We start from the raw sequence: 15,443 nt of genomic DNA on the forward strand, positions 1-15,443 counted from the left end.
GGTGCCTGGCGCGTTTGTACGCCTCTGCTTACTCTCGGCCTTGTCGCCGCCGCGATGACATCATGGCGCACGAGCGCCAAACGTCGGAAAGAATGCCTCTTGTCTCCTGCACAAGCGGCGAGCGATGGAGGATCCGTAGAATTGAAAAAGGTCCGTGTGCGTCGTACAGAGAGACGACGAGAGGCCCACCATGACGACATCGGGAATAAATATCGTTTTTATCACCCTGGTTTAAGTGTTGTGGTCAGGCAGGAAACTCAAATTGAGTTTGAAATGGGACGTCCTGTTTGTTTGAAGGAAGCTCACGTCCCAATAATAATAATAATTTTGAAAAGCATCATTTCATGCATTGAAGTAAAGCATGTCATAAATGTTTGCGTATTACATTCAGATTATTTGTTCATGTCAAACTATTGGGGTCTTTTTTTTTTTTTAATCACGCAAGTAATTAACTGATTAGAAAAAGAGGAGGAGCGCGTGCAGTGGATCAAAAATGTTGAAGATGTCCTCATAACGGTAAATGTTGAAAGAATTAACACATAACATAATTAAATTTGGCGGGCAAAAAATGTTGATAAAAAAGCCTTTTTAACTCTTTGACTGCCAGACGTTTTCAGAAAAGGGATGCCGTGGGTGCCAGCCGATTTAAGCATTTTTGACTGATCTTTCAAGGTCCACAGAAAATTATGTGTTTGGACTATGGAAACACACATACTACCAAATGAAAGATTGGACTCTCATCTTTCATCAGAAAAAAAAGTTTGTTTCTACCTTATTCCGTTTTTCAGTAATCAACAATAGAAAATGGTTAGTTTCACCTCTGTTTTGAAAAAACGTATTTTAACGTCTTTGGCACTCCTCCATAGGATTTTACTAAACGTTATTTAACGTTTTTGGCAGTCAAAGAGTTAATTAAGCGATTAATCGTGAATCAAAATTCTAAAATATGTTGAATCTAATAAATGTAATCGTTTGACAGCTCTAATATATATATATACACAATTACTCTATTTTAATTTAAAAAGAAGATTTCAAAGTATATTAATATAGATTAACTCCAGAATTAGAGTGAGATGAATCTAGATTTTTTTTTTTTTTTTTAATGAATCGATGCCCAGCACTAACGTGTACACACTCACATACACAAACAGTTTATTTACACTTGAAACTATTGGCATCGCCGATTATCAACTTTTTGGTCGGCATCAATTACCGTCCTTTTTTTCACATTAGGGACTTTTACTGTACACACAAATTTAAGAGCCATCTCAATACGTCCACAGTTGACAATTTCATAAACGGAAAGCAAACTAATCGTCGGGGGGGGACGAATCCATCAATCGTGGTTTAAGCGCGTCCAGCTGCTGTCCGACGAACGAGCGCCGCAGCACAGATGCATGATGGGACACTGACAGTGTGGCCAGCGGGGTTGACCCAAGAATCCGTGGGCCCGCACCCGGGCCAAACGTGTCATCTGTCTTCATTTAGACGCTCTCGTCGCCGCATTCCAGCGCTGCCGCAGCGACGCGCGCGTCTTCCAAATTGAACACAAATTTTATTTTATTTTTTCGAAGAAATACTGTAGACGAGGCAAAGAGCGAGTTGTGGGTGGATTCGTATAATTGCACGTCTGCGCTTTGAGGCTTTTGTCTTCATACTTGCAAATCGGTATGATTTATATGTTGCGGGGACACAAAGAAAAAGGAAACCGTTAAAACGAAGCCTGTAATCACCAAAGCTGAGCTTTGTTTGCCTCACTTGTTGACAGCGCATGTTTTGGATGTTTTGGGCCAATTAACAGTCGACGGCGCTACCAAACTTTTTTCCTATCGACGTCGTCTTATGTCTCACTTTAACAAACGTATATGTTTTGAACGCCTTTGGTTGCGTTTGGAAAACATCTCTGACTTTGCCCATTTGAATGATGACTCATTGGCCAAGTCCAGTTTGTCGGACCCCCTTCAACACGTCCCTTCTATTACACGGACTCCTTCCGCCAGGTGTTCTGAAGCGCAATGTTTGTGTCTGCAGACAGGAGGCGCTGCTGGCTGCCATCAGCGAGAAGGACGCCAACATCGCCCTGCTGGAGCTCTCCTCGTCCAAGAAGAAGAAAACCCAAGACGAGGTGGCCGCGCTGAAGCGGGAGAAGGACGGCCTGGTTCATGAGCTCAAGCAGCAGGTGGGATTCCTCCGCGGTCTTCCTCCGCGGTCTTTCAAAGCCGTCGGGCAAATCATCAAGAATGGAAAGATGGAGGACTTGATCGGAAAAAGCGTCCCGGGCCAGACGAGAAAGCAAACGAGAACGCCAGCCCGGCATGTGTTTGCAAACTTGCGACCACCGAGGCTAAATTTAGGAGCGCGCCGCCCCTCCCGCCTGCACCGCACTAACAAATCTCACGACACTTTCATACCCGTCGCTGTTGATTTATCGCCGCGGCTGCCCGGAGAATCCTCGCGCTCGCACACAGGCCGCTCGCTCGCCCGCTCGCTCGCTCGTCACTCTGCTGCTGGATGTTTACAAAGTTGAACGCACGCTTGGCAATAAAAGCAGGAAATAAACATGACAAAATGTCTTTGCGGCTCCGCGCACACACAAGCGCGCGCGGGATTCGGCTTCTCGGGGCTCCAGTGGATTAAACACACACTCCAGGATATTCTGATAAACGGCTCACCAGCAATCGATATTTGATGGACAAAAGTATTGGCATGCATTCAAATGACAGGAATTTGAGCCATTTTTTTTTTTTGGTCCATGTCGCGAGTTTGCAGTACTGGAGATCAGGGATGGGCAACGTAAATGATGGCGAGGACAACAAATCAGTGCTACTGGGGGGGGGGGGGGGGGTCACGTGCATCCTAACCAGATGTGTGACAAAAATGTCAAATATGGACAAAATGCGTGCATGCGTGCCCTTGCATTAAAATCACCGTTCGTTGACAGCACAAAATTTCTGAACAGAAAACCAACATTAACTCATTTGCTCCCAAAAACGTATACATATGTTCTATTTTAAATTATTTAAGTCTCCCAAAGACGTATTTATGTGTTTTTTTTTTAATGCTAAAGTATACAGAAGGCTTTGATGCGGCCTCTCAACCGCAAAGAAGGGTTGAAAAAATGATAGTTATTACACAAACGGCCAGTAGGTGGCAGCAGTGCAAAAGAGATCAACCAGGGCCATGTTGGGGAAAAACAGCTCATTTACGCACAATTCTAAATAGATTTGTGAGCGATGATGAAACTTAGCTTATAGTCTAATGCTAATTCCTGTTAAAACGGAAATAGATAGAAATATACTTTTTTAATCTTTCTTTTGGTAGCTTCCATGTTTTTGTAGCAAGAGAACAAAATATTCTGCGGGCCTTGCAAAATCAGTCCAAATCCAGTCAAACTGCTGGAGCGAAGGGGGTTGCTTCAAAATGGCTGTGAGTGGATAAGTTAAGTGCAAGAAATCAGTTGCTGCTTTTTTCTTTTTTTCTTTTTTTTTTTTTCTTATTATTATTTGTGTCCTGCATGTCATTCCAACTTTGCGAAAAACTAGCAGGCCTCCTCACATTGTAGCATCGGTCAGTATAAGACCCTTTGTAAGTACAACGAAGCCATGTCTGCCACCTAGCGGTGAATGCTGATATTACAACTTATTAATAAACAGTGGAAACCCGCTATTTGCATTGGATAACGGCCGAGCCAGCCCGTGAATAACCAAAATCCACATATAATTAGCAGCCATTCAAGCACATTGGGAAGAAACGGAACATTTTTTGTACACCCAAAATATTCTACCAAAAACAAACTAAACCTCCAATATGCATTTTACAGTTTGATCCCCAAGACACCTCAAGCAAAGAAAAACGTGTTTTTATTGGAAAGATTGGAAGATGTGTGGTCAGGCCTCTAGTTGACCTTCCCCGCTCTAAATTTGGGGGCAAGGCCTTACCATCTATTTATTATTTTGCACTTCATACAGCGTGTCCCAAAAGTCACTGAGGCCGTCAGTGAGGAGAAAAAAAAAAAAAAAAAGAAGAAGAAGAAGCCGATTTTGTAAGCATTTCATTTTGTTGCTGGTGTCTCACCAATTGCAAAATCGCTAAGCATTTTCCTGCTAAATGTAAACATGCGTTGGAGCAGAAAAAGTTGCCAGGCGGCCATTTTGCAAATGCTGACGGCCTCACGTCCGTCTGAAGGAAACCAGAAATTTTGGGACTTTTGGGACACCCTGTACGTAAGTAAGACTCCATATTCGGACACAAACCTCCATTTTATTTACAGACGACTTTAAAAGCAACCACATCTGAAACAAATGAATGAGTTGCATGAATCAAAATTGACCATAACCTGACCTGCGCCCGGCAGAAATGTCGGGCTGGAGCACATCAAGGACGGAAGGCAGGCAAGGGCGAGACTATTTCAAGATCTCAAAAGAAAGAGAGAGAAAAAAAAAATCCAAATCTTAAAATGAACTCAACACGTGTTGCAGTTAAGAGTCGAGATGGAGCGTTTTGGACCAACTGAAGACCTTTGGAGGGAGGGCTGGTTGACTCCAAACTCCAAAGAGATGTGATGACAGCATAGAGGACGGTTTTGCATGCTTGAACTTTTTATCAGGCATATTTGTGACAAAATCGTTTTCTGTCCATTTCGATCACTTCAAGAGAAAGTTTATTGTCAAGAAAGACATTTCTTGGCAATAATATCTTCTATGCAACCCCAATAGTCGAAATATTGGTGAATAATATTGTGTTAGTGGAATGTGAGTCAAGCAGCAAAATGCAGCCGTTTTTGTCCATCTCAGGGGGCGGCCATTTTGCCACAATGACATCACACTTGCTCAGGTAACAGCCAATAACAGCTCAGTTTAGAAAATGGATGAGCGGTGATGTCATCTTCAGTCGACAGCACGTGGCAAAATGGCCGCCTTCTACGATTGATCAAAACGGCTGCATTTTGCTCCTATTCCCAAAAATGTGTCCCGTTGAGACAAATGAGGTCACACACGTATAACGTATTATTTTCAAGGAATGATTGTGAGCGTTTTTTTTTCTTCTTCTCCTCCTGTTCCCCCCCCCCCCCCTCCTGCTGTCCTCCCCCCTTCTGCTCCGTCTCGCTGCCTGTCTTTCCCTCTGTGGTATCGTAATTTTCAGTCCCCCCATGATGGATCACAGCTGAGACTTCCTCCGTATTCCCGCCCGCGCATGTTTGTGTGAGCGCCGGCCGGCGCGGCGCGTTCCGGCAGCGTATTTTTAGCTCCCGCCGGTTCCCTCCGCACTCCGCGTGTGCGCGCGACTGTCACCCCGCGGACGAAGCGGCCCGCGCAGTTGTAAAGCAGGACGAGCGAGGAAACGAAGGCAGCGAGAAGAGTTGGTAGAGTGGAGCAAATAATGGCAACGTTGGAAGATATTCCGATTGTGGAACGCCGTGATGACATCATTTTTCAAAGTCGTACGTGGAACGCGCTGATGCTGCTTTCTGATGTCGACTTTGTGGTTATCGTAACAAAAGTCGGCCACGTTTTGCAGCGCAAGAAGCACATGTGGTGGAGATTCGCCGATTTGTGCGCGGCCTTCGTCGTCGTTCCGCGGTCAAGGCCGGTCTGCCATAATCGCGGATCGTCCCCGTCATTTGCGTGGACAAAGATGAGAAAAGCTCTTTCAAGGTCGCAGTAAAAGTCTTGTATTTGTTGATATTTCCTTTGTGTCCTCTCGTCTTGCCGGACCAAAGCGCAAAAAAATACAGCTGTAATCGAATGTATTATCGTACGGAGACTGTGGCAATCACGACGACGCGTTTTCTCGCGACGCCGAGCAGAAATGGAGCTTTCGTCTCTTTTTGTCTTTCATTCGCCTCAACCAAGCATGACTCAGCGATAATTGCGTAGATTATCAAGACGGCGACGACACAATAATCTCATCTATAATAATTCCCCGGAGCGTTATCATAGTGGAGTCCCTTTTTTTTTTTTTTTTTTTTTCACCCCCCGCCATAATCATGACTCGGCATTTTTCCTCACCTCGCTTCATTTGTTTCCCTCCGTTGTCAAGGATGGCGGCGGCAAGCGGGAGAAAAGAAACGGGAGGTTGTAGGAATGAAATAATGCCGCGATGATTCCATTTGCTTTAAATGAGCAGGCAGAGCTGAGGTCAGCATCGCCGCTAATTAAAAAGACGTCCAAGATAGAAGGAAAAGCCAGAAGGGGTGCGAGAGACTTGTGGGCGGGGGTGGGGGGGGCTCATTTCACTGCTTCTTATCTTTTATTGTTTGCCGTCACATGTATATCAGGTCGGGTTTTTTTTTTTTCTGTGATTGTGGAGTCTGCATCCCTGACAATTAAGTGTAGAAGAGAAAATGAGGGGAGGGGGGAGCAGGATAAGTGACTGCCAGTAAATGAGTCACAGATACAAAAAAAAAAAAAAAAAAAGAGTGAGAAGCCCAAGAGGCCCAAAATGAGGTGGAAATACGATATCATGTGTTTTAGATGAGAAAATAAAAACACTTGACGTTGTAAAGTGAAGCGCCGCGACCTCAGTCAGTACAGCGTGAGACTTCATTTGAACTCGGGGTCGTGGGGGTCAAGGTGTTTCTTCTTCGTTTCAGGTGCCACAAATATTATTCTCAAAGTCAACTTTGCCGCTTGTTTTGTTTTGACAAAAAGCTTTCCGTGAAATCGGCATTTTTAGTGTGACCGACTCGTGCTCTCCTGCTGATGACTAAAAAAAAGATACAAATTAGATGCAAACTTTTTGGGAGGGGGGATAAGAAAGTCAACTCTTGAAAACGGCGAGCGAATGAGTCGATGTATTCCCCTGTGTTGTCGTCATGGCTCCGATTGCACAGACTGGCGACATGCATTTATTTCCATGTAGTTCACACCCCCCCCCCCCCCCCCCCGTGGCTGCTCCAAGGTCTTACTGTAAAGCTGGATTTACAACTATAAGTTGGGAAACAGAGGCGGGGGGGCTGAAAAAGGATACGGGGCAGCAGAGGGCCGCTCGGGGAGGGGATGTGATGAGAGCAACTCAGGAAGGACGAGAGGAAGTGGAAAAAGTGGAAAAGACAATGCGCGCATATTATCGACATCGTGCGCGTCTTAAAGCTTTCCGAGCTGCAGGATCACTTTGGAAGGTCACATTGAAACGTTTTTTTCTTCTTTTTTTTTTCCCGCGCAGACTCAAAACAGGATGAAGCTGATGGCGGACAACTACGAAGACGAGCACCCGAAGGTGTCGTCCCCCAACTCGGACCTGCCCAACAACCACAAGCCGTCTCCGGATCAGGTGAGTCCTTTTTCCGACCACAAGCCGATGTCTCGTTACTTCCTGTTTCGACTAACCCCGCCCACTGCTCTCTCCGGACTCGCCACATGCTGCTTCAGGACGACGAGGAGGGCATTTGGGCCTAGCGCGTCCCACGCGTCCTCCTCTTTCTCTTTCTCTCGCCGTTTTGTACACAAGGGTGAGCATCGTCTTTGCCGTCCGGCGACGTTTTTTGTGGCGCTCCTCATCTGTCCGTTGCTCGATCGACGTTTTGGCCCCCTCGCATGGCGCCCGGCGACGTTTTGCGTTGCCCCGTTGTGGTGAATTGTGCTCCGTTTGAAGCCTCATTTCTTTTCGGTTCAATTTTGTCGTCTGTCCAGTCATGAATCGTCCCCGCAGGGTTTTGTTGATGTCTGCGTGTCCTTAATTCACTTCATTTGTTTGTTATTTCCCACTTTTTGAACATTTTTCAGTTGCTGGCTGCCTGTCATGTGTTTGTGGCGATAAGATGGAGGAACATTTGGGAAAATGGTTCTTGGCCTTCTCTACGAGCGCCGCACGGCGCCGCTGCTTTCAGGCCCAATACGTCAATTTGAGAACCGCTTGATGCGGATCACGATAACCTTGGGAGCTCCCGGAACATTTTGGTAGAAATTGACAAGGATGCCTAAAAAATAAAATACAATTAAAATAAACACTTCTGCAGTTTGTTTGAAAAGTCTGAAAAATGGTTCAATAAACACACTTTAAGACATTACAACTAAGTCAAGATTGGCATTTGTATTTAAAAAAAAAAAAAAATTCCCCTTCTTTTTACTGAAAATTAATATTGGCTCCAAATATCGGTTATTGGCCTCCTTGACGACTAATAATCGGTATCGGCCCTGCAAAACCATTTTGGTTTATCTCCAACCGATACCTTGAAAAAAGTATCCCTAATTTTGAGAGTCACGCTATCTGAATAAATCCCATATTTGTTGACTGAACTGAATAATAAACACGAAATAATAAAAACAAAATGAATCCAAATGTCAATGCCCAATCGTAATACGTTTTATAATCTTGTACAGAAAAAAAAAAAAAACTCAATCACTTTCATTTTCAAAGTGTGTCTTAAAAAAATCTATATTTAAAAACAAACGCAACACAATGAAACGAAAAGTGACATTTCTGGTTTTTTGCTTGTCTCGCATCGCCGCATACAGAATCAGAGAGAGAAACAAAAGTTTAGTATTTTTGCATCGCTACTTTTCTCCCAATTTGGTGCAATCCTGTTGATGAGCACGTCAACGTTGAACGAAGGCGTCAACGAACGCGTCCCTCCTTTCGGGCCTGCGTCGGCTGCGCGCGCGCGCGCGTTCTCCTCTCGCTGTTTGGCGGCAGCTAATTTGCCGTAGCGCATTACAGCCCGCGTTCGCGCCCGCATCTTTGTCCGGGACGTCTTTATGGCTTTTAGCATTTTTAATGGTCGTTGCGACGACTTGATGCGTCGCCGGAGAAAGACAAGCATGGAAATGTTTTCGCCCCCTAAAATAGTCCAATGTGAGACGACCTCATGCGCTTGTTTTTAATCAAATGACTCCAACACTTTTAGTATCTTCGCGACATCCGGTCACGCGTGGCTCGAAACAACAACAACAACAACAACAATTGCGCCATAAATCATAAAAAGTAAATAAATAACGTGACCTTAGTTGTTGTTATCCGGGCAGTCGGTGAACGAAATGTTTCTCTTTGGGGTTGTTTGACTTCGCGGTCAGGGTGCGGTCGGCCTACATGGGAGGCTAATAAAAAGCAACACGCACACGCACATCTGACACTCGCGCGCGGCGCCGCGGAATTATTTCTCCTCCGAGATGCTTTCATAGCGCCGTAACGCGCTCGTTTGCTAGCACGGCGAGCTCGTTAAACGTTCGGCTCGTTTTGCCGTGCAAAAGCGAAACACACCCGCGCTACTGTATAGATAGAAATCTATAGAATATATATCATCTGTTGGCTAGCCTTGAATAAAAAGCAACCCATTTGAAGTCCGGCGAAGCAAAACGAGCACCTGCGTTCAAACCCGGAGCCGCTAATGCCCAATTTCCTCCCGTTCTTTCTGCCTGTTTCCCGTTTCTTGTGAATTATTTGATCGGCTGCAGACCTGGAAAGCGTCGACAGTCATTTTTAAAGCTTTTTTTTTTTTGTGTGTCCTGAACAAAGCACAAAGTGTGAGAACAGCTGTTGCTTATAAGCGGCGCGATTCGGTTGTATGACAAACCGTGAGCTCCGGTCGCGCTCGGGTTCGTCCTTCTCGCTCCCTTTGAGGGAAACACGCCGCCTTTCTTTCCTAATGGACTTTAATTGGCTGTCGGGTTTCTATTCATAGCGCTCGTAATGACTCTTGACGATTGTATTTTCTGTCCGCGCATGCTTGATTATGCAGCTCGCTAAACGGCGACGTGCTCGTGAACGGGGCGAAGGCGGCTTTTACACGCCAAAGATCCCGCTCGCGCCCGATTGGCTGTCGGTCGCTAAACGAGACGCCGACTCGGAATGGGAAGTGACAGCGACTTTGATTTCCCGTCAGCTTCCATTTGGAGATACGGAAATACTTTCCCCTTTTTTTTGCTTGACAGAAAGCAAGCACACATTTTACGAGGAGTTTAATTTGTTCGGTATTAAATTACGCAGTGAATCATTTCTCAAGAGCTTTAGCAAGCAATTATTTTTTTAAATTATCGATTAAGTCATTGAATGAAAAATGTATTTTTGCCCTAATTCACATTCAGCATTAATGTGATTTTAAGTTGATGCGGCTTGAAAATGTGGACTGGTGAGTGCCGTGGGTGTCAGATTTGTCTGTTGTGAGCTCAGGTGAGCGGCTGCCAACTAGCTTTGTGTTCAGAATGTGTTCATTATTTCTATTTCTATTCTATTAAGTATGACGGCATAATTAGGGCCCGTGTATAAATATATTTTTTTAAAGGGTGGGGGCAACATTCCGAGAAAAAAACTTTGCGAGAAAACAACTCTGAACTTAAGAGAAATACACGTAACGTAGCTAAAGTCTAATGTGCGTCTTGGTTGGTTCTCAATTGAAACTTTTTCTCGTCGCACGCGGCAGCGAGAGCGCCAACACTTCCTGATCAGCTGACTAGCACCGACCAATGGGAAGCTAGCATACTTTTAGGTCAATGCAAGTGAATGACGGAGAGCTCTTTTGGTTTTCTCTAAAAAAAAAAATTATACGTGGCCCTAAAACACCGTCGTAATTATGCGAGTATGACGTCACATTTCAGACATTTTGTCTTTGTCTCGTTCCTTCCTGGCTCATCACTGCTTCATCCATATGAATTTTTGTTTTGATGGAATTGTTCACGTTATTCAACGAATCACATCAGCCGAGTTGTTTTGCCGTCCCAGTCGCGGCCACAACTGTCGTTCGTATCTTAAACCTTTTACGGGACACAATAATAAAGCAAGCAAAGGGATGGCAGTTGTAGTCTTGCTTTTACGGACTTCTCATAACTGTAAAAATGTCGTGTAAACGTTTTACGCTAATCGGACGACATCGTGCCAACAACAAAGACAAGCAACAGGGGAGCTACGAGAAGTCTTTTGCTAGCTTCTTTGCTTAACGCTTTAAGAGCGGAACCATTTTGAAAAAATGATCTCATTGTGCCCCCCCCCCCCTCACCCATCCCAATCGCAAACATTTCCCTCAAATGTCCCCTTCTTTCCTCAGATTCTCTCTCCTCTCCTGGATCTGGACCAGAACCGCAGCAAGCTGAAGCTGTACATCAGTCACCTGACCTCGCTGTGTCAGGAGCGAGACCCCGTCATACTGCGAGACTTGGCCCCGCCGCCCGCCTATCGGCGCGCCGACTCCGCCGCTTCCTGGCGCGCGCAACTCCACGGCATGACGCAGGAACAGGTGCGACCGGCCGGCGCCGCGCTCGGAAAAGAACCCGCCGATGCGCTCGCCTCCGTTTGTTTCCATTCCGCGACACTTTAAATGCTGCCGCAAATGTTGCTCAAGGGCTCGTTTGGACCTTCGTTAGCGACTCGGCGCAAGACGGATTTATATTTGGAGGACATTTTTGAGCCAATGATTTCATTCTGGGAGTGTCGAAATAATCGCTTAGTGGAACGATGGTCACATTCACAAGCTCATTTGAGGAGTTTCAAGTGAACTCAGAAACCGCACGCTCCAAAAAATGCTACATTGCTGCACTATAAAATCCCGCTGCAAATACCATCTGTGTGTGTGTGTGTGTGTGTTTGCGTGTGTGTGTGTGTGTGCGTGTGTGTGGGCGGGCGAAGGGCACACCCTCGCATGCTCCTGGCGCCTCCTTTGACTTTATTGAAGAGATTTACGCCAGCGGGTCACCTGGCGACAAGCGGCTGGCGGCGGAACAATCCCGCGTTCACATCGTTTCATTTAGCGCGGGCTTCGAGTTCTCTCTTTTTCTTTTTCTTTTTTTCTTTTTTGGCAGCAGGATGACGGCTAGCTGGTATGTGCGGCAAGGCAAGGAGGGGCCCAGCATTTATTTGACTGACGAAAAGTTGTCATCGGGGAGAGGCACGGGGGGGATTACATAAAAATGAGGATAGGGAAAGAAACGGTTATCTGAGCGTCACGGTAACTGCTCGCCTTTTGTGGTGCTTTGCGGCCTCTCCTGTCGCTGCCCGGCAAACATTCGAGGATGACACGCGATCCGAAACGCAGCCAACGCAGCAGCCATTTTCCTCGCCGTCCTCATGAAATGCGCGCTTGTGTCCTCACGAGTGGCGAGACAATTCCTGACGGTGTTTTTCATCGGCTCTCCCAAAAATGCAAGAGGTCGGTCCTCTGCGGTCCACTGGCTGAAGGTGCAAAAAAGAAAAACACCCTTTTAATTCAAATTGATTTGTGGGCTTGTCTTATTATAGTGCGCTTTCCACTGCTTGGATGCATTTGTATGTTCAGCTGTACATTTCTTTCGACGGCGTCGAAGAAAGGAAAGAATAACCAAATATAGATTGCTACGTGAAGCTAATCACAGGATAAATTACAAACCGTTGGCGGCCCTGTCGCTTTCTTTTTCCAGCGTGGTGACCTTAAAAATGTGGCGAGTTATGGCAATTCTCAGATTTAAAGTTAATTGTTGACACACAATTACGTATAAATACGTTCTATTTTAAATGTTTTAAGTGTCCCAAAGACGTGTTTATACGTTTGTTTGTTTTTTTTATGCTAAAGCAATACAGAAGGCTTTGGTGCAGCCTCTCAACTGCACAGAGCAGTTGAAGCAATGGTAGTAATTACAAAAACGGCCAGCAGGTGGCAGCGGAATATAAGAGATCAACCAGGGCCATGTTGAAAACAAGCTCATGTACCCACAATTTAAAGCAGATTTGTGAATAATGATGAAACGTAGCTATATTCTAATGCTAATTGCTGCAAAACTGAAACAGAGACTCTAATCTTTCTTTTGGTAGCTTCCGTGTTTTTGTAGCAATAGAACAAACAGATTCTGTGGGCCTTGGAAAATCTGTCCAAATCCAGTAAAACAGACGGGAGCGAAGGGGGTTGCTTCAGTCAAAATGGCTGCCAGTCAATGAGTTAAGACAAACCACTCATGAGCAACTGTATAAAAATTTTTTTTTTAAAAAATTGACAATAATATGTTATACGCGTTCAGGTCTCAACCAATCATAGCTCAACTTCAGAAAACAGGTGAGCTGTGATTGGTTGTGACCTGAGCCTTGAGCAACTGTGATGTCATCTTCAGTCGACAGCAAGTAGCAAAATGGCCGCCCCCCTGAGATGGATAAAAACGGCTGCATTTTGCTTCATAACTCGCATTCCACAAATGTAATATTGCTCAGAATGTCCGGTTTAGACTAGTACGGTCGCATATAACATAGAATTGTCAAAACATGTTTAGGGTTGACTTTAACTGGACTAGACAAAAGTTCGGAAAGAAAGAAAGCCCACCGTTTCATCGACACGCTGTACATTCATGTGGACTTTTCAAAAGTCACCTTCAGTCATTTTAAGGCACATTTTGAATGACTCGTGTAAGCATCTTTTTCACACTCAAGCATTTGTTTAGCATAAAGCAGGAAAGAAAACAAAATGTCCCACTCACGTCTGGAATATAACTCATTTCCACACAATAGCCACAGCCATGCGTCACTTAGTGGCTTTTTTCTTTTCCTTTTTCTTTTTCTTTCTCTTCCTCCAAACGTGGCGCCTTTGTAATCACAACAAGGCATCGCGTTGTCGAGGCCGCTTCCCGCTGGCGTTTGTAGCGTTTACGTGCAATTATCGCCAGGCCGCGCGCATGCATCCATCCCAAAGAAAATGCATTTCCAAAAATGAGGGCCGTTTCTCTGCCAATAATAATAATAATAAGCGTCATGGCTGAACGACGTCTCTAATGAGTCTCCGACCGCCGCTCCTGGGCGAGGTGAAAGTATGCAGGTCGCTCGACTGAGCCTGTTTTCTTGTTGCTGGGAACAATTAATGAAGTGTTTTATTGTCTTTTATGAATCCCGAGTGTATTGTCGTCTCATTTTGTCTGTCCCCGGAAAGAAAGGAAAAAAAAAAAACGTCAAAATGACACTCCTCCGATTTATTTATTTCGGACAAGTCGCGGGTAATGAGCTAGCTCCAATCATTCTCGTTTACCTGCTAGGGAGCTAAATAGCTAGCCAGCATCAGGGGCTATAGCCAAAACTGTGGCAGGGTTTTTACTTTCAGGTGCTAGCTAGCTAGCTCTCTAGCTAGCTCCAATCATTCTCGTTTACCTGCTAGGGAGCTAACTAGCTAGCCAGCATCAGGGGCTATAGCCAAAACTGTGGCAGGGTTTTTACTTTCATGTGCTAGCTAGCTAGCTCTCTAGCTAGCTCCAATCATTCTCGTTTACCTGCTAGGGAGCTAACTAGCTAGCTCCAATCGTTCTTGTTTACCTGCTAGGGAGCTAATTAGCTAGCTAGCATCAGGGGCTATAGCCAAACTGTGGCAGGGTTTTTACTTTCATGTGCTAGCTAGCTAGCTCTCTAGCTAGCTCCAATCATTCTTGTTCTCCTGCTAGGGAGCTAACTAGCTAGCTAGCATCAGGGGCTATAGCCAAAACTGTGGCAGGGTTTTTATTTTCAGGTGCTAGCTAGCTAGCTCTTTAGCTAGCTCCAATCATTCTCGTTTACCTGCTAGGGAGCTAACTAGCTAGCCAGCATCAGGGGCTATAGCCAAAACTGTGGCAGGGTTTTTATTTTCAGGTGCTAGCTAGCTCCCATGGTGCTTGTTTACCTGCCAGGGAGCTAGCTAGCTAGCTAGCTAGCATCAGGGGCTAAAGCCAAACTTTTTATTCTTCCTATCTGGACCTGGATTTGCCAGCTGCGCACAAGGTATTAATTTGCCAATATGTTTATTATCGTGGTGGTAGGAAAGTCACACTTTTCACAATCTCGGAGCGGCGCCATGTTTGTTTTTTCAGCGCGGCGCCCCCCCCCCGAGTGCAGACTGGCAGACGTCGACGTGCGTGTTTGCGTCGCGGTCACCGAATGATGAGCGATACAAAAACAGGACAGGGCGTCGGTGGAACTTTTTCCAACACGCCTGCTGATAATGCAGGATGGAACATTCGGCCGTTTCCCTCCGATACGACGAAGCCTCAACACGGAACGTGTTTGTTTACGTCTCCCTTTAATTATTCATTGGAATATGAGTGTATTTGCCTAATCTCATTTCCTGCTCTCTTGAGCCTCCTCCCGCGGAGATGCGATATTAAAGCGCAATTATCACATTAAGTTGAATCACCCTCAACACACAAACAAACATTTGTGTTTGTCTTCGGCTTTTACGGCCGAAGCTTTTTTTTTTTTCACCGCTCGTATTCCCTTTGTAGCCCGTCGACTGGACTTGTGCACGCGGACGCAACGCACGCCGTTGGCGAAGCGCCTTGCGGGCTTTTGGGAAGCTACAAAGACAAACCGCCACGATTGCAATCAAGCGTCGCCTCTTTTCAAACAAAATTGAAATCTTGCCAGCGCAGCGCGCAGGATGTCACTCGCAAGTTGGATGCAAAACAAGCAACCGACGATTTTCAAATATTGGCCATTAACACGTTTACGGAAAGAATTGTTCACATTGAAATTGCTAAAAGGAAAAGCGACTCTTTTTGGATTGTTGGAATCAACGTCAAGAGATCGAGAACAGGGAT

The 15,443-nt window shown here is 45.4% G+C and overlaps 1 protein-coding gene across 13 annotated transcripts in view; it reads left to right on the forward strand.

The window, feature by feature from the left end:
- LOC144035039 (ELKS/Rab6-interacting/CAST family member 1-like) overlaps positions 1 to 15,443 on the forward strand; it is an 88,197-nt gene that overhangs the window by 69,466 nt on the left and 3,288 nt on the right. For 9 of the 13 annotated variants that reach the window (XM_077544353.1, XM_077544356.1, XM_077544354.1 and 6 more), the window contains 3 exons: positions 2,032 to 2,179; positions 7,165 to 7,272; positions 10,979 to 11,167. In XM_077544353.1, the coding sequence (XP_077400479.1) occupies positions 2,032 to 2,179; positions 7,165 to 7,272; positions 10,979 to 11,167 (445 nt within the window). Of the gene's footprint in view, positions 1 to 2,031; positions 2,180 to 7,164; positions 7,273 to 7,370; positions 7,451 to 10,978; positions 11,168 to 15,443 lie in introns of those variants that run through there. The other 4 variants (XR_013288351.1, XR_013288352.1, XR_013288353.1 and 1 more) reach the window with 1 other exon arrangement.

The sequence above is a fragment of the Vanacampus margaritifer genome, chromosome 15, assembly GCF_051991255.1.
Source record: "Vanacampus margaritifer isolate UIUO_Vmar chromosome 15, RoL_Vmar_1.0, whole genome shotgun sequence".
In the NCBI taxonomy this organism is placed as follows: Eukaryota; Metazoa; Chordata; class Actinopteri; order Syngnathiformes; family Syngnathidae; genus Vanacampus; species Vanacampus margaritifer.